The sequence below is a fragment of the Ursus maritimus genome, unplaced genomic scaffold (assembly GCF_017311325.1).
Source record: "Ursus maritimus isolate PB19 unplaced genomic scaffold, ASM1731132v1 scaffold_7, whole genome shotgun sequence".
Lineage (NCBI taxonomy): Eukaryota > Metazoa > Chordata > Mammalia > Carnivora > Ursidae > Ursus > Ursus maritimus.
Window position 1 is genome coordinate 1,412,192 of NW_024426885.1, and position 17,410 is coordinate 1,429,601.

Here is a 17,410-nt window from a genome sequence, read left to right on the forward strand (position 1 = left end):
TCACATCACTGAGTCCCTTCCCCATTTCCCACTGTGCTTTCCTTGGACCTTGACTCCACTTTGGGGCTCCTCAGGCTTCCCCGGGGCAGCCGACCCCAGCTCTGCTGTGAGCTGCACTGGGCTGGTTTACAGGTAGGCTCCGGCCACTCTCATGTGGGGGTCCTCTAAGCGATGGCAGTTGCTACAAGGTCCCACGTGGAGAGGCAAAACCAGGTGGCAGGAAGGAACATGTTTGCTTAAACATTTCCCGGTAATTGCCTATGGAGAGGTCAGAAGGCTTATTAAAAAAATGTGTAACTTTTGGTGAGATTGCAGGATGTGCCAATAGACAAAAATTGTCATATTTCTATACTAGCAATAAGCAATCAAATGAAATGTAATAGCAATTACAATACCATCACATGACTATTTAGGGATATATCAGACAAAAGATGGGCAAGCCTTGCATGCTGAAAACTACGACACTTGGCCAAGAGAAAACCACACCTAAATCAGGGTGCAGGACGCTGTATTTGTGGGTCAGAAGACAGGACTGGCGGCTAGCTCTGGGGTTTCCCAGGAAGGGGGCCTGAGGAGCTGAGGGACATAGTGGGAGGACAGGTGTGGGCTGGGGACATGGCCTGAGGGGCTTTGCAATCTGTGTCTCTGTGGGGAAGCTGTTTTCTGTGTGTTCCCTTGCCCTCCTCATCCACCGCACTGCTGTGACAGGGACCGGTGTGATTAAGAACTTGTTGAATAAAGGAGAAGAGTCAAACTGAAGGAAAGGCCAGCTCCTCTGCAGCTGGAAGGAAAGCTGGAAAAACGAATGCCTCTCTCAAGAGCAGACAGAGCAGCAGCCGCAGCAGGGGCCCCACGGCACTTGTGTGTGGCAGAGACCCAGAGGCAGAGTGAGAGATGTCCTAGTGGGAAGGGGACTCAGGTAGATCCTGATGGAGGCCGGGATGGGGAACTAGAGCAGCGGTCCTCAGGACCCGCTAAGGAGCATTTTAGCTTTCTCTGGTTGGTCCTGAGTTGGAGGAAGGGACCGGAAGTGGGGAAGCCCTCGGTGACTGAGCCGGTGCTGGCCCTTCGGGGCTCATTGTTACAGGGCTTGCCTTGTGGCTTCCTGCACCAGTTGCTACAGATGCTGGGCTGACTTCCTGGGGGTCTGACTTGTAGCAGGCTGGCTTTCTGACTGGACACTCAGGTGAGGGTCTAGATTGGTGGGTGGTCTCTGCAGGTGAGGGGCTGGATTGGGGGCTGGTCTCTGCAGGTGAGGGTCTGTACTGGTGGGTGGTCTGCGCAGGTGAGGGTCTGGATTGGTGAGTGGTCTCTGCAGGTGAGGGGTGGATTTGGGGGCTGGTCTCTGCAGTGAGGGTCTGGATTTGGGGCCGGTCTCTGCAGCTGAGGGTCTGGATTTGGGGCTGGTCTCTGCAGCTGAGGGTCTGGATTTATGGACTGGTTACTCAGGTGAGGGTCTGGATTGGTTGATGGTCTCTGCAGGTGAGAGGCGGGCACTCAGCCCATCTGCCTTCTGGAAGCGCCTTGGGTACCCAATTCCGCCAGCCGGGATTGTGGTTCCCCAGACGAGTCCCCGCCTGCGACCCCACCCGGCGCAGTTGGACCACCACACCGCCTCAGTCCCCGCCCCTCGCCGCGCCTGCGCACACGCGCCCCCCAGCCCCACGTCAACCACGCGCGTCCTCTTCCTCAGATCCGCCCTGCGCACGCGCGCCCCGCCCATCAGATCCCGTTCCGCGCACGCGCGCTGCCCTTCTTAGGTGGGGCCTCAACGAGCCCCGCGCACGCGTCGCACGCGCCGCACGCGCCCCGCGCGCCCCGCGTTCTCGCGCACGCCCAGGCCCCGCCCCGCGGCCAATTGGCGACGCCGCGGCTTATCCGCCGCTTATTTGTCGTGTGTTCGTCTTTGCGCGTCAGTCGGTCGGGCCTTTCGGTTGAGGCTTCCCGCACCGTTGGGCCCAGCGCTCGAGCTTTGGTTCCCCGCCCGCCCGGCCGCCCGCCTCTGAGCACCCACCCGACCCCGACGCGCTGCCGCAGCGCCGTCCCTCTGGCGCCATGTCGCAGAGTGGGACCCCCGGACTGCAGGAGGAGAACTTGCAGGGTGAGGCCGCGGGGGAGCCGGGGCGGGGTGGACACGGAGTGTGCGGGGAGGGCCTGCGCCGGGAGTTCGGGGGTCAGGGGCTCGGGGGCCAGGCGCCCGGGGGCTGTGGGCTCGCGGGGAGGACTCGCGCCGGGGGCTCAGGCCGCGGGGCAGGGTAGGCTGGGGCCTGCGGGCCGGGGGCTGAGGGTTTAGGTAGGGGGCTGGGCTCTCACAGTGGGACCCGCGCCGGGGGTTCGGGGGTCAGGGGCTGGGGGGCCGTGGGCTCGCGGGGAGGGGCTCGGGGCCGTGGGCTCGCAGGGAGGACCCGCGCCGGGGGTTCGCGGGTCGCGGGCGGGGGGAGGCTGGGGGCTCGCGGGCTGGGGGCTTGCGGGCCGGGCGCCGGCGGGGAGGACCCACGCTGGGGGCTCGCGGGGAGGCCGGGGTCTGGGCGGCCGGGGGCTCGCGGGGAGGACCCGCACTGGGGGCTCTCGAGTCCCGGGCGGGGGGGACTTGAGGGCTTGTGGTTTTGAGGGCTGGGGGCTCGCAGGCCGGGACGCAGGTTGGATCCCACCAACAAGCCTGAACTCCGCTCTGGTGACTGGCAGTCCTTCCTTGAAGTCCCAGCTCTCTGCGTCCGCATAGCTTTCTAAAGGCGTGTTTTATTCCCAATCCGGTACTTAAGTGTTGGTTTTAGCGAGCAGAGGCCAAGGTGGTTCAAGTTGAATCGTGCGGTTTTCAGATTTAAACCTTACTAGTTCTGTCCGTGGTGACTGTTAGGACTTCTTGGAAGGAAGGAAAGGATGAAGGGGGTTACTGGAGATACAGGGCTCAGGTCCATCCACCGCTCTTTAGTGTAAGATAAACAGCTTAAAAATGGTATGGGCAGGTAATAAGGGTGTTTTTTTTTTTTTTTTTTAAGTTCAGGTTTCACTTGTACTAGAGCGTCATTCCAAAACAGAGCTGGAAATTGATTTATGGGTTAAGAAAAATACAAGCAGAATGACACTGTCCCAGTCCATGCAGGGCCCCTGAGCAGATGCTTGTCCCCAGCCCTGCGCCTGCTGTTTCTGGATCTGTAGACTCTCCTTTTGCATCTCAGGGAGCCGGGCCCAGAAGGCTGGGCACTGCTCACTTGCACAACCAAGTGGGCGGCAGCCTTGAGATCTGCCTCCTGGTTCTTTCCTCAGTAGGGCCGCTACCCAAGCCTTGTTCTCTGTGGCCCCTTGTAGTGATCCCCAGGGCCCAGGAGAAGCCTGCAGGCCCACGACCTTTGTATTCTCTGAAGCAAAAGTTCAGTAAGCAAAATGAGCATGTAAATAAGCTTTAGAGAGGGCTGTGCAAACGTTTGGGAGTGAATTTTTCAGCTCATTAGGACTTAAAATCCTTCTATTCAGAAAAATCTAGTGAGATGTTAATTATTTTTCTTGTTCCTTGACATGATTTTACTGGGCAAGACGCAGTGCCACGCAGTGTGTAACATGTACTTAAAAACTGCAACCACTTTTAAAAAGTTCTGTAAGCTCTTTAAAATTCGACATCAGTTGGTTTTCTTTGAAACAGATAAAGGGATGAAGGGTTTAAATTCTCTGTCTCTTCTGTAAGGTACGGTTGTATAGCCTCTGCCTTAGGATCATCCTTTTTCTAATGATCAAGCTACTTATTTCCCAACAGTGTTTTCCTCACAGGCTGGGATTTAGTCTCTGTGATTGTTCTGAGCCCTCCTGAGGGGGCTCGGATCGCCATTCCTTGACTGACCCCAAACTGCTGAGTCATTGGCAATACAAAACTGCCAGCTTCTGAGTTAAAAGATTTGTTTTTATGTTTTGCTTATTCTATAAAAAGATGGTTACACACTGAGTGGAAATTCGTGTTGAGTCTTCTCTGGGCCCTTCTCTCGAGTGTACGTGCTGCGGGGCACTAGCTCAGCCTCGGCCCCCAGTGGGTGGAGTCCCCTGGTCACATCACGTGGGGCCTCACAGCTGCCCTGAGAAATGTGAGTCCGGGCCTGGTTCCTGGCTGAGGCAGTGCTTGTCCCCTGTCTGTTCTGATTTGATTACCTCTTGTTTATATTCGAACCAAGTACAGAGCAAGCCCTGGTGAGCGCAGCCCGCAGACAACAGCAGACATCCTCCCTGAGGGGTTAACAGCAACCCCCGGGCCATTCTGGTTTAAGCTTTTGTCTAGCAGGATGGTGTCTGTGCCTTTCTTTTCCCTTTAGACCTACACCTGCCCCAGTCCCATCGGGAGATAGAGTTGTGTGCTGATGGTGTCAGTCTCATGGGGGAGGGGCTTGCATCACTGACTCCCACGGGACCCCTGAATGAGAAGCTGAGCTATTCTTGAGTGTGTGGTTTCAGCAAGGTGCCCACCGCTTTGCTCTGAGACAGCCCCCTCCCCTCCGCGCTTTCTCTGCGGCCAGCCCCATGGTTGAGTTGTTGCAGGCAGGCCACCATGGGCAGAGGTGTCTGAAGAGAAAAACTAAATTTCTTTTGAAGGGAAATTGTAGTATTGTGAAGTTTGACAGCGAAGGGGTTTCAGCCGCCGAGATCCTACCCCAATCCCCGCATCTCACAGATGGTCACTGTGAGGCCCAGAGGCTAAGTGGAAAAGAGGGTAGGTGACAACAAGTGAGGCAAGAGTCGGCCTCCAGTGAAGGGCCAGTGGGATGCTGGGAGCCTGAATAACATCCCAGGCAGCAGGGTCCTGGCGCACCTCCTGGGGAGGAAATGAGGGCTTAAGCAGCCCCTTGGGAACCAGGATCCTAAGTGCTCCACCCCATTTTGACTCTTAAGTTCAAAGTTATGGGTCCATCAGGTCTCTTTGGTTCCTGTCTCACCTACCTTGAGAAGCTTTTATTTATTTTTTATTTATTTTCTAAAACACTGTTTATTTACTTGTAAATAGTGGTCGTGTTTACAGAAAGCTTTTACAACCTTCACTTTCGTAAATAAAACCCACCTCTCCTAGGGAAGACGCCCACTCGGGAATGCCACGCCTTCTCCAACATCCCTCTGTTCTGACTTTCCATCCTGAAGGTTATGGGATGCCTGCTGCTCCCCTCATCAGTGCTCTTCCACTCTGGATGCCCAACATCGCCATTACAACTTTTTCAAAACCTACGTGTGCTGGGGCTCTGGCTCAGCATTCCAAACCAGAATTTTCAGAGAGCTGGGCGAGGCTTCTGGGGAGCCTTGGGAGAGCACACGGGGCTTCTTCACAGCTGCCAGGGCCACGCAGTGGGGTGGCCTTGTGGGGCTCCGCAGCCGTTGCAGCTGGAGAGAAACGCTTGCTCTGGGTTGGGGAGTGGGCAGTGGGGCTAGGGGATTGACTTGTCCTCTGTCACACAAGAGGCAGGAGCTGTGCTGGGCTCTTCGTCTCTAGCTTGTGGAGAGATGGGACGTGGACTTGTTTGTGTGCCGGTGTCTTGGTAGCGATGTGAAGGGCACGTAGGTGTGTGTGTGGGGGGAGACAGCAAGGGGAGGGAGATGAAGTGAGGAAGGAGGTCTTGCCTCGGGTCGGTTAACACCACGGTCTGTCTCTTCGATGATGCCAAGTTACTTGATCCGTTATTGTGATTCTGAGGAAGCTTTCCGAGGTCTCGAAGCCACCTTAATCCCCACCTTTCTTGCTCAAGATGAGTGATCCTAACACTTGCATGATGTAGGTGGACGAATAGCAAGCCCGGTGCTCCCTCGCCAGGAAGTATGCTTCCTGCCCCGTTGCTGCAGGTTAATAATAAAATTCTCGTCCTAGTAAATCATTCTTGGAATACAGCTTCTGGACTCAAAACTATAGACCGTCCAGAATGGGATTTTTTTGCTTTCTCAGGATGCTTAGGACTTTTTAGGGCATGTTTTAAAAAACATGAGTTTGTCTTCTTGGAGTCTTGAGTTGGCCCTTGTGATGTAACAAAAAAAGCCATACATACCTGTATGTATCTAATAGTGTTACATGTTAATTATATCTCAGGGTTTTTTATTTTAATTTTTTTGAAGATTTTATTTGTAAGTAATCTCTACACCCAACATGAAGTGTGAACTGACAACCTGGAGATCAAAAGTTGCATATTTCTCCGACTGAGCCAGCGGGTGCTCCAATGGTATCTGCTTAAAGCAAGTGTTCGTATGTGATCTTTTTCCCTCCTTCTTGGCGCAGAGCTCCAAAAACCCTTAGAATTTTTTGAGTGATATTAGTGGCTTTTTGATAAAGAGCCCCTTTTGTGAGGAGGCCCCTTGGAACACATGGAGTCTGGTATTGAGGTGACTTGGTGGGGCCCTGGGTGGCCACCACATGGAGGTGGGATAAGAGGGTGCACACCCCCCTCCAGGGATGGGAGGGGCTGGAGATGGGTTAGAAAAACTCCACGCAGCGAGGTTCAGAGAGAGTTGTGTTGAATGAGCCGACGTGCGTGGAGCATGGCCCCCCTTCCTCACACTCAGTCCTGTGTGTCTTTTCCAGTGGGCTGTTCCTAAGTTGTATTCTTTCTAATAAATGGGTAAATGGAAGTAAAGTGTCTTCCTGAGTTCTGTGAGTTGTTCTAGGGAATTACTGGACCCGGGCGGGTGTCGTAGGAGCTCCTACATTTGTAGTCTGCAGCTTGGACGGCCCGTGTCAGCTGCTCTCCACTGGAGGCCCCGTCTCCTGACGCTTGGTGCACGGGCCCCGCCTCGCTCCGGCTTGTGTGGCTGTGGGGCTGAATCACTGGACAACCCATTGGTGAACAACCCCCCCCCCCCATTTCATGTCAGAAGTGATGTCATGAAAAGATACTGCACCCCTCACACTCCGTCAATGTCACCCAGCACAGGCCACCGACAGCGTGCCTTGGCCTAGTCGAGTAAGTGGAGCCAGGCCTGGCCCCCGAATGACAGGTGGAGGTTGGGGGAATGGAACCGTGCCCGAGCTGGAGTCCTAGCTGTCCGAGTGGCCCCAGGCAGGACTCCCACTCTGGAGCTTCTATCACAGTACTTCAGGGTCAGGAGGCCCCGGAGCTCTTGGAGATGCGCTCAGACGTGCGGTCTCAGGGCTGCTGCGGTGTGAGATGCCCTGAAGTCACTGCAGCTTCTGTGGATGTGCCGTGGCTGCGTGGCCTGGGCTCCTAGACAGGCCCTGGCCTCCTTGTGTATTAGTGACGCGCTCACGTGGGCCAGGCCAGCGTGAAGCACTTGAGACGTTAGAGAGTGTGCTAACTGGAAAGCTTGCGTGAGTGTTTTGTTCCCTAACTGGGAGACTAATGGAAGGCTGGGTGGCGGGTCTTTGATCTGCTTTTTTCTGATGAAGGTAACCTATTCGAGCAACTACTGAGGGCAGGTTAGGACTCCAAAGAGATGCCCATCTGGCGTGCTGGGAAGGTGGAGACCTGCTTGTGCCTCCGGCTCATGTGGTGGAGCGGGGTGGGCAGCTCTGTCCCCGCCGCCCGCACAGTGTCGTGTACCCCTGTGTGGGGTGAAGGCCAGACGACTGAGCGCACCGCGATCACACAGTGCTGTGCAGGGCCATGCTGGGGTCAGCAGAGTGGCGGCTCGGGGTCACGACTGTTGGAATAAAATGAGAGTAGCTGTGAACATGGCTCATCTCATGGCTCTGGTGTCTGCATTTCTGTCTTCTGTAGTCCGCCTTCACCCTGCCCATACTGCCCCTGCCCTCCGTGGGCACCCAGAGTGGCCTTTGACAGACGGTGCTGGAGATACACAGACCTGTGATGCAAAACAAAGAAACTGTCTAGCTGTCTCAGGCTCAGAAACAGACCTGTGCGTGTCGCCAGCTTGATTTCTGGCAGAGGGGGGTGAGGGCAGTGTGGTCAGTGAGTGGTGCCGGGCAGCTGGCTGTCCGCAGGGAAAGCCTCACCCATTGGGGACCACGTGCACAGACTGAACCCCAGCTCCTTAAACCCCGATCTGCATGAGGGTCCCCACTAGACAGGTCTCCACGGCCTCAGAGTAGGAAGAGATTGTAACTTTGAATTTAAATCAAAGACTTCTGTTGGTCAGAACATGACAGTAAACCTGAGAAGGCGAGCCGGAGGGAAAGGTACTTGCAGCACGTTCACATGAAGAAAGTCTTGTATCTCGAACACTGAGCTCCTACGGAAAGAGGAAGACATTTTTGAACAGCTAATTTATTTTGTTTTTCTTTTTTCAGAGAGAGTGCATGGAGGGGCAAAGGGAGAGAGAGAATCTCAGGCAGCCACCCCACTGAGCACGGAGCCCGATGCAGGGCTTGATCTAAGGACCCCGAGTTCATGCCTTGAGCCCAGACCGAGTCGGATGCTCAACTGACTGAGCCACGCAGCGCCGCTTGAATGACTCATTTACAAAGATGCGTCCAAGTGGCCAGTCAGCATAGGAAAAGATGGCCAGTTTCAGTGGAAATCAGAGAAATAGAAAATAAACCACACTAGACACCGTCACGGAATGGCAAAATTTAAAGACTGGTTTATTGGGAGGTTTCCTGGTTCAGCCGTGTCAGAGGGCAGGCCTTTCCCAATAGCTCTGAATGTGCACGTGCTCCTTCTGGCCTCAGTCCTGCTCCCGAGTCTGTGTTGACAGAAACAAGAGTGTGGCCACCATGAAACATGAGCGGTTACAGGGGTGCCGGGGTGGCCCAGTTGGCGAGGCGGCTGACTCTTGGTTTCAGCTCAGGTCATGATCGGGGTCCCTCCTGGTACACACTCGCTCTCTCGCAAATAAATCAATCTTAAAAACCCTGCTAGCGGTTACGGAAGCACTAATGGTTGCAACCACATACCTGACGAGTGGACGGTCTGTGGTGGAGCCGACGGTGCGTCCTGTCCCGTAGCAGCAGCATGTGAGGTGCTCATCCACCAGCACTTGGGGGCCCCCCAAGTACAGCCCCCCCCCCAGATGTTGCTGTTGGGGCCCGGCTCACATCCCCAGCTGTGCCGAGCCTGCTACTTGGGGCGCTTTCAGGACGTCTGTGTAGGGGTCACGTCCACCCTTCTCCGGGATGGGCCAGGACCGTTCCTGAGCTCTCCCACCTGTCGGCTTCCCCAGACACAGGCGCGCACAGGCACAGCCGCCGGCCGCCGCTCCCCGGCCTGTCCTTGCCGGCCCGTGACTGCGGTGCTGACGTGTGCGTGTGCAGCACGGTGTGCCCAGGACGGTGCTGAGATTGGAGTTGAATTTACCACGGAACCGCAGCCGGTGGGCAAGCCAGAGACCAGCCTGGCTGGAGAGAGTGGCTTCACTTGCAGGGTTGGTGGTGGGTCGGGGGTGGTAGGTGCTGTGGTTCGGTTCTGGTAAGCAGATGATCTGGTGCTAAGACAGCTCTCTGAATCTACAGATTCTGGGTAGAGGCAGTTGGGGATGTGTAACAATTGTCAATTTTTAGTTCAACTAAGAAGGCCAACATCCTTCCTGTAACGACGTGGCTAACTGGATACGTGGGGGATGGCTTGCTCAGTCAAGTTTAGTGAGAAATTTGTTCTAGGCAGAGTATGTTCATCTGGCTTCTGGGGGAAGTAAATACAGAAGAGCTGTCGGGAGTTTTGTGGGGCCTCAGGATCAGAATGTGATGCTGGTGTGGAAATAAGTGGATTAGAGACAGTGTATAAACCTTTAAAAAAATTTAAATCTCTTAAGCTCTTGTTGATGCCCTTTTTCTTCTAAAAGTTGAGTGGAAAAAAGCGTCACGGTCTGTTGGACTCTGCTGGCACAGGAGGTTACCAGGCACCTGCCTGGTGTCCAGGAATGGCAGGAGACACGCACACGCGTGCCCTGGTGCCAGGGGCCGGCCTTGGGTCCCTGGGAGGGCCAGGCCACGGGGATGCACCTGCCAGAGATGGGCGCCAGCGGTGTGTTTTGGTGTGTTTCAAGGACTCAGCCTGTTGTGTGTCCCCGGCACTTCTTAGAAATGGAAGGGTGGGCTGGTTGTATGTTAGGACTAGGCTCCACAGTGGGCAGAAAATCCCAATGGTGCCCTTCTGTGTCTCCATCAGGCTCCTGGGTGGAACTGCACTTCAGCAATAACGGGAACGGGAGCAGTGTTCCAGCCTCTGTTTCTATTTATAACGGTGACCTGGAAAAAATATTGCTGGATGCCCAGCATGAGTCTGGACGGAGTAGCTCCAAGAGCTCTCACTGTGACAGGTGGGTGCAGACAAGCACGTCTGTTCCGGTGCTGGCATCAGGCTGGAAGCGCTGGTTTATGCTGAGCACGGGCCAAGTCCCGGAGCAGCCTCTCCATCCCTCCCTGGATCGCGGGAGCCTGGGCCTCCCGTGGGAGGGACTGTGGTGAAGCTGGGGGGTGGACGGCACGCACGCAGTCCCGAGCCTCTGCGCCTGGCGCGTCCTGGCTCCGTCAGCTTGGTCACCGCGAGCTGCTGAGTGTCAGCGCTGCCAGTGAATGTGGACAGCATGGCTGAGTCAGAAATCAAAGGTCAGGTGCCCTCAGGCTGTGCCGCGGAGCACAGAGCTGGCGAGAACGCCCGCCCCCGAACTGTGTCCACAACACCCCCCCTCCCCCGGGACTGGCTCCTGGACGCCTGCCAGGCTCAGCTGACCGGGTGGGGGGTGGGGAGGACCTGGGTGCTGGGGCTGGCGCTTCCTCCTCTCTGAGGAGAGGGTCCCGGGCCTGTGCGGGATTTGCTTCTCATGACAAATCATGTTAACATCCTGTTATTTCTCCCGTTGTCCTCTGTGTCCCTACCAAGCCCACCTCGCTCACAGACCCCTCAAGATACGAACCGAGCTTCGGAAATGGACACCCACAGCATTGGAGAGAAAAACAGCTCTCAGGTGGGCTGCGGCAGGTGCTCGTGGTCTGTTGGCTTGCTGGACGGTGTCAATGGGACTGAGCAGAGAAAGTGTGTTTTTGTAGGAGGGTCTCTTGCCTTTTTTAAAACCATGGGGTGGGGGCCTCCGGACACGCAGGCCTCACACTGAGCTGACAAGAGTAAGTACGGGCTCCGTTGCCCTCACGTGCCACCCAAGGACGCTCGGGGAGCGCAGTCGGGCCTGCAGCCTGGCGGGGACCATGTGACCGGTGGGGAGGGGACCTGGGAGCCACTTAGTGGTTGGCCCCTGTGTTGGCTAGCAGTCGGGCGGTGAGTGGGTTTTCGCATCTCAGGCTCAGGAGAGCCTGGCATGACCTGCGGAGCCCCTGGGGGGTTCTGCCATTGTGGGGGTGGCGCTGACACGGCCTCTGCACCAGACGCCGCCGTTGCTTCCAGAAACCATGCGTCCAGCTGTGCTGACTGGCGCTTGTGTGGTTCAGTGTTAGGAGCAAACAGCTGAGGCCACTTGCCTACCATGTGCTCAAATGTTTCCTGGGTCTTTACACGCCAGGGCTATGTTCTGTTGTCGGGGAGGCCTGCCTCTCAGAACTCGGGGCCCAGGCCCCCAGGACTGCCGCACCTGCGCAAGCTGGGATGCGCGGGGAATGTTTCCTTTGGGTGTTTTCAGCAATGATGTGAACATGAACAGTTGACTCCTTTTCCCGTATTTATTTCAAAATCTCTTAGGAAGGGAGCTCTTGCGGTCAGTACCACTGAGGCACTTGATCCCGTGGGGTCTCCCCTCTGGGTTTCTCTCCCACGCACACCTTCTTGGCACCGTCCCGGGTCTCCCAGGGGCTCTGACGGTGTCCTCAGGGCCGCTGGTTGGTTCTGCTACTGCTTCTAGAGTATTTCCAAAATTTTAAGCTGTGCTTTTGCTGATTTGCAAAAGGAATTATGTGCTTAGGTTCAGACCTTTTTTAATGCAAAAACCCACAAAACTACCTGTGATCAGTGTTTTAAGTGTTCAGGAGGCAGCTTGGAATCACAGTGTGTCTCCCGCGGAACACGGAATTGTTCCAGAGGCTGCCGCGCACGCCGCCGTCTGGAACCACTGCCGCGTGGGGCCTACGGATGGCTTTCATTTTCTCTGAAAACCCACGCCGCGGGCAGCATGTGCGTGGATGCCTTTGTCCTCACTGCGCACCGCCTCCTCGGACAGAGTGCGCAGCCTCCGTGTCCTTCTGGAAGGGACGGATGTGCGTGGAGGCCGGACCCGGCCAGCTGACGTGGGGCGCGGGGGGACGCGCGGCTCTGCGCCGCTGAGCGGCTGTTCACGTTGATTCTGTCGTAGTCTGAGGAAGATTATATCGAGAGAAGGAAAGAAGTTGAGAGCATCTTGAAGAAAAACTCGGACTGGATTTGGGATTGGTCAAGTCGGCCGGAAAACATCCCCCCCAAGTGAGTGTCTCCAGTGGCGCGGGGTGTTGTGCCCGCGGCGCCGGCGGCTCACTGGCCCGTCTTCCTCCCCAGGGAGCTCCTGTTCAAGCACCCGAAGCGCGCGGCCACGCTCAGCATGAGGAACACGAGCGTCATGAAGAAGGGGGGCATCTTCTCGGCCGAGTTCCTGAAGGTCTTCCTCCCGTCCCTGCTGCTCTCTCACCTGCTGGCCATCGGGTTGGGGTGAGTGAGGCCGCGCGTGGCCTGCCTCCGGATAATTCTGAGTGCGGGGAATTTCGAAACCTCTCCTTCAGGTACAGGTCGTAAGTCAGCTTACGTAACGTGAGCACGTGAACAAGGCACAGGACACGGAGCCTTGACCGTGGAGGGGCCCCGGCCCCCTCACTTCTGGCCCTGCTGTGGGGGCGGCCCCAATGGAGCCCTGAGACCACGTGTGTCTGGTGCTTCCCTGATGCCTGGCTTCTCAGTCTGGACCGTCCTGTGTGGGTGTGGACCACAGCCTCACTGCTTTGGTTCTGGCACTGAGTGGACGGATGCTCTAAGCTGTCCCTCCCCTTGCAGCTGGCTGGGTTCAGGAACCCACCACACCTCCCACAGCGCAGCGCTGTGGCAGTCCCGCGTGGCTTTAGCAGGGAAGTGAGCCCCGTGTGCCTCTGTCCCGATGTGCCGCAGTGTTCTGTGCGTGCAGCTCGCCGGACAGACCGCTTGTCCCCAAGGGCATCTGACGGATGCTGGCCTCCAGGGCCCAGAGGGGAACAGGATGAGAAAGCCCCTGAGACAGGCCCTATTTTCCCAGATCCTGTGAATGGGGTGGATGAGACCTGGGCTGTTCAGTCTCAGGGCGGGTGGGCGCTTCCTGGTCTTGCAAGGTTCCACCTTGCCTACCACTCCTGTGGGCAGTGAGCGCAGGGCTGCCCTTCACCACCCTCCCTTCAGAGCCTCAGACCCTCATTCTGGGAACTATGCCAGGGACTTGGCTTCCCAACCGGCCAGAGGCTCCTGGACGTCAGCGTCCAACGTGAAAGTCCTCCACGGTCCTGGGCCAGACCCTGTCCCCCTTCCTGCTCAGAGTTCTGTCTCTTGGCTCAGCCCCACCGGCTTCATTCTGGCCAGTGCATCATCAAGCTGGGCTTGGAGTTTTCTCCAGAACTAGTAGGTTAGGTCCTGTGGGAGCAGGGCCCGGTGCACGTTCATTTCAGGGTAAATTCCTGCAGCCTGCTCCCACCTAGCGTCCCTGCCTTTCTCTGTTCTGCCAGCCTCGCAGAACTCGCTGGTGCCCTGAACCTGTCAGGGCTGCCCGTGGATTTTGGGATGAAGTCCCCCCTCTCGTTCATCTGAGGAGGCTCCCCAGCATGATCTGTGGGCTCTTCTCTGCCCAAGGACAGGGCTTTGTTATTCAGCGAAGGCCTTGGTGAGGTGGGAGGTGATGCCCCATGGGTGACTCCCCAGCAGCGTGTTACTGCATGAATGTGAAAACAGCTGTTCTGTGTCGGGAGAGCACTTCTGGCAGGTCGGTGGCGTCCTCTGTACCGGTACGGAGCACGCGGACGGTAGAGCACGGCGGGGTTTCAGAATTAGATTATAAAATACGTAACGATACATCATGAAGCACTTGGTAAGAGAGTCCTCACAAAGTTCTCAGAAGCAGGTCGAAGGTAGCGGGTCCCCTACTGCAGAAGCTCGAGGCAGCTCGAGTGGCCAGGTCTCAGCTGTGAGAGTCGTGAGCCCCACGCTAACCGCTGACTGCTTTTTCTGTGAAGGATCTACATTGGAAGGCGTCTAACAACTTCCACCAGCACCTTCTGATGAAGAAGCGGAAGCTAGCTTTTGTCCCGTAGCGGGGGTTTCTGTCGGAGCCGGCAGCGGCGCGGGCCGGGGAGCCGACTCGGGCCGTGGGGGCTGTGCCGCTCGGTTGGCCTGCTGTTCTGCAGATGCTGCGTTCCTAATCTAGCGGAACGGAAGGGAGGACAAGCCTGCCAGCCTGTAATCATACCTATGGGGTCAGTTAACAAGCATGTCCCACTGATTAACATCTACTGTAATAATTTGGTAGTAAATTTTGTTTGATATTATAAATACTGAAGTATAAATAATTTTAACATACTAGATACGACATGTAGTATTTTAACAAAAATTGTCTGTAACCAGTTATTCAGTTAAAGTACTTTATATCTGAAAAGAATGAATAACGTTTATTAAAATGATTATATAAGGGGTTTATCCCAAATGAATATCGTGGCCTTATCTTCACTCTGTTACAGGAAATACTATGTTTATGGGGATGCAGGTTGTCTGTACTAAAGACTGCATTTAACTCTGCTGTTCTTGGTCACGCGGTGGAATCCGGGCAACAGATGAGACTCCACTGTCTGGCTCGGACACTAAGCCACGAGCCCCTGCAGGGTGTTGGCAGCCACCCTGGACAGTCGGTCTTCTGTCCTGGGCGCCTGCTAAGTGTCTTCCCTCTCTTAGCTCTCTCTGGATTGCTGAATTTAGTCCTACTCTTCGTGTTCGGTTTTGTGCTCTTAGAATCAGCTTCATTCTAAGCAAATCTGTGTCTACTTCAAAAGACTGGAAATAGAAAAAAAATAAATCTTTGCCAAATCCTTCAGAGATGACTGTAGTCACATATGGTTTAAATGAAATGTCAAAAAGCTTTCTGATTAAACCAGGCGTCCACCCTGTTGTCGTCATTACCTTTCCGACAGCATGACATCTTCATGGCTGCCTCTTGGACATCCTGTGTGTATCCCGTTGTGTATTCCACATTTCCACCCTCAGTTCAGTTGTGTTAAAATAAATAACATTTTAAGTTTTTAAAATTTCTGTTTATATTAAATGATTATCCTGGACCTAGCAGTGGACAGCCGCCTCATCGGGAGAAAGCCGGTTGAACGGCGTCGGAGTTCTTCACGTAACTTCTCTAGGAGAGATAAAGATCCAAGTCACCTGGATGTGCTCTGGCCAAGCCAGTTCCCTTGTGACTCACAGCACATGGATCTGCTTTTGTCTGAAACGAAGGGGCTCGTTCCTCTGCTGCTTCTGTCGGGAGCACCCCGCCATGGGGGCTGCACTCAGCACGGCCGGGCGAGGGCCAGCCTCTTGGGACTTGCATTTCCTGCGCACAGGGACTCCCCGGCGGCCTTCTGAGCCATCATCGCTCGGGCGATTGGGGGCTCTCTGCAGGGCAGTTTCTTTTGTCCCCCTCTTGGTGGCATTAGCTGAACACTGAGCAGAACTGGCTGGAAGTCCTCCAGGGCTGTTAGGAAAGTGCTTTTCTGTGAGTGACACGGGGGATTAAGACCTGGGCCTTCTAGAGGCCCCTCCTGACACTGCATGGAGGTGGACATTTCTGTATTTGCATGGCTCTCTCGGTGTGTGCTTTGTTCTTCCTTTTGGGTAGGATAATAGCATTGGAGTCCTTAAGGTTTTGCGAATAGCCCTTTGTACTTGTCATTGTATTCACTGAATAGCAGGTTTACATGTTTGGATTATGTTAAATAACCTAAACATGTAAGTTGCCCCTTCTGAACGCAGCTTCCTGGTCCAGGTGCCTGCAGATTCCAGCGGGGCATTTGGACGCTGGGACCGCAGGTTGGATACAGCTCTGGAGGAAAATCAGGCAGCACCTGGAAAAACACCTGCTCATTCCTTCTGACTTATGCCCACGTGTAGGAATCTACCCTGAAGATACACCTCTGAAAGCCTGAAAATCTACAGTAGCGTGTCCAGTAGGAGACGCTTGAAAGCGACGCGGTCCCCGTGTGCAGACGGGTGGTGGCCACGCTGTCGCGCTCCCTTGCTGGAGCCCAGTGCGGCTTCTCAGAACGACCAAGAGGCTTCAACAAACGGCTGCGCATTTCTGGGTGTATGGGTTCCCTAACAGACGGGGCCTGGAATTGGCGGCAGGCAGCTGTTGAGCGGCCACCGCGTTTCCGATTGCCGGTCTCCCTGTACGTGTGCCCACCCCGGATGGCCTGCTCGGCCAGCAGCAGGCAGAGGCTGTGCTCCGGGCCAGCCGCACTCCCGGGGGCTCCTAGCGCCTCGGGGACAGGCCTACCTGGGGAGGGCGGTCCAGCTTCAACACGGGCCTTCTGGCATCAGGCGAGCTGCCCCAGGGGATACTGCTGCCACTGAGAGGAGCTGAGCCCAAACTGCAGGCTGAGGAGCAAAATAAAGGATTTGAAAAACGAATATATATGGTGTGCTAGCATCTGTGCAAAAAAGAGCCAAAGAGGGGTGCCTGGGTGGCTCAGTCGTTAAGCGTCTGCCTTCGGCTCAGGGCATGATCCCAGCGTTCTGGGATCGAGCCCCACATCTGGCTCCTCTGCTGGGAGCCTGCTTCTTCCTCCCACTCCCCCTGTGTTCCCTCTGTAATTGCCTGTCTCTCTCTCTGTCAAATAAATAAAAATCTTAAAAAAAAAAAAAAGCCAAAGAAAATAGACACAGAACTGCTCACTTGTGGAAAAAGAACCCACGAATATAGAAATGTGGGAGACTGGCTGCTACCGGGGGTGGGTGGTGGCAGGTAGGGGGATGGGAAATGGGAGAAGGAAGCCATAGGCCTTTTTCGTGACTGACTCAGAACCCCAGCAGTGCTTCAGAACCCCAGCAGTGCTTCACAAAGCTAAAATCACGAACTAACCAGCATCTTCAAAGGAATTCCACGTGGAATGCAAATGGGAACTTGACTACTACAAGTAAAGGAGGCCACGCTGGTGGGCGGGGGAGGTGGACGAAGCTGCCGAGCCAGGACCCGTACATGGTACCAGGGGGGACGGGGGACAGGGTGGGCCAGAGCCAGCGGTGGATTTTAATGGGGGGGGGGTGGCCGTACTAGCTCACCGTCTTGAGCACACAGTCCTAGCTGTCCGCGCAAGTGTCCATGCAAATATGTGGGTTCCTAGCTTTGTCCAAAGGGCCTGATGAGCAACGCCAAGTCCACGGCACTGGGCTGGCCGGTTACTGGATCGGGTTCTTCACACTGTTCTTCAGTGATTGCAGGGCAAGGGGCGGGAGCCAGGAAGGGCTCGGAAGCCAGCACAGCGCAAGGGCACAGGGGCCAAGGTGAAGGAACCCGCAGGGGCCCAAAGTGGCACAACCAAGGAGCAGAGCCACGACAGTGATGGACGCTG

The 17,410-nt window shown here is 55.7% G+C and overlaps 1 protein-coding gene across 1 annotated transcript; it reads left to right on the forward strand.

The window, feature by feature from the left end:
* The first annotated feature begins 1,843 nt into the window (after nucleotides 1-1,843).
* On the forward strand, nucleotides 1,844-16,469 carry BNIP3 (BCL2 interacting protein 3). Its single transcript, XM_040624316.1, has 6 exons — nucleotides 1,844-2,101; nucleotides 10,038-10,188; nucleotides 10,752-10,836; nucleotides 12,169-12,275; nucleotides 12,348-12,497; nucleotides 14,036-16,469. The coding sequence occupies exons 1-6, from the start codon at nucleotides 2,056-2,058 to the stop codon at nucleotides 14,079-14,081; spliced, it is 585 nt and encodes a 194-aa protein (XP_040480250.1). The 5' UTR covers nucleotides 1,844-2,055; the 3' UTR covers nucleotides 14,082-16,469.
* The last annotated feature ends 941 nt before the right edge of the window (nucleotides 16,470-17,410 follow it).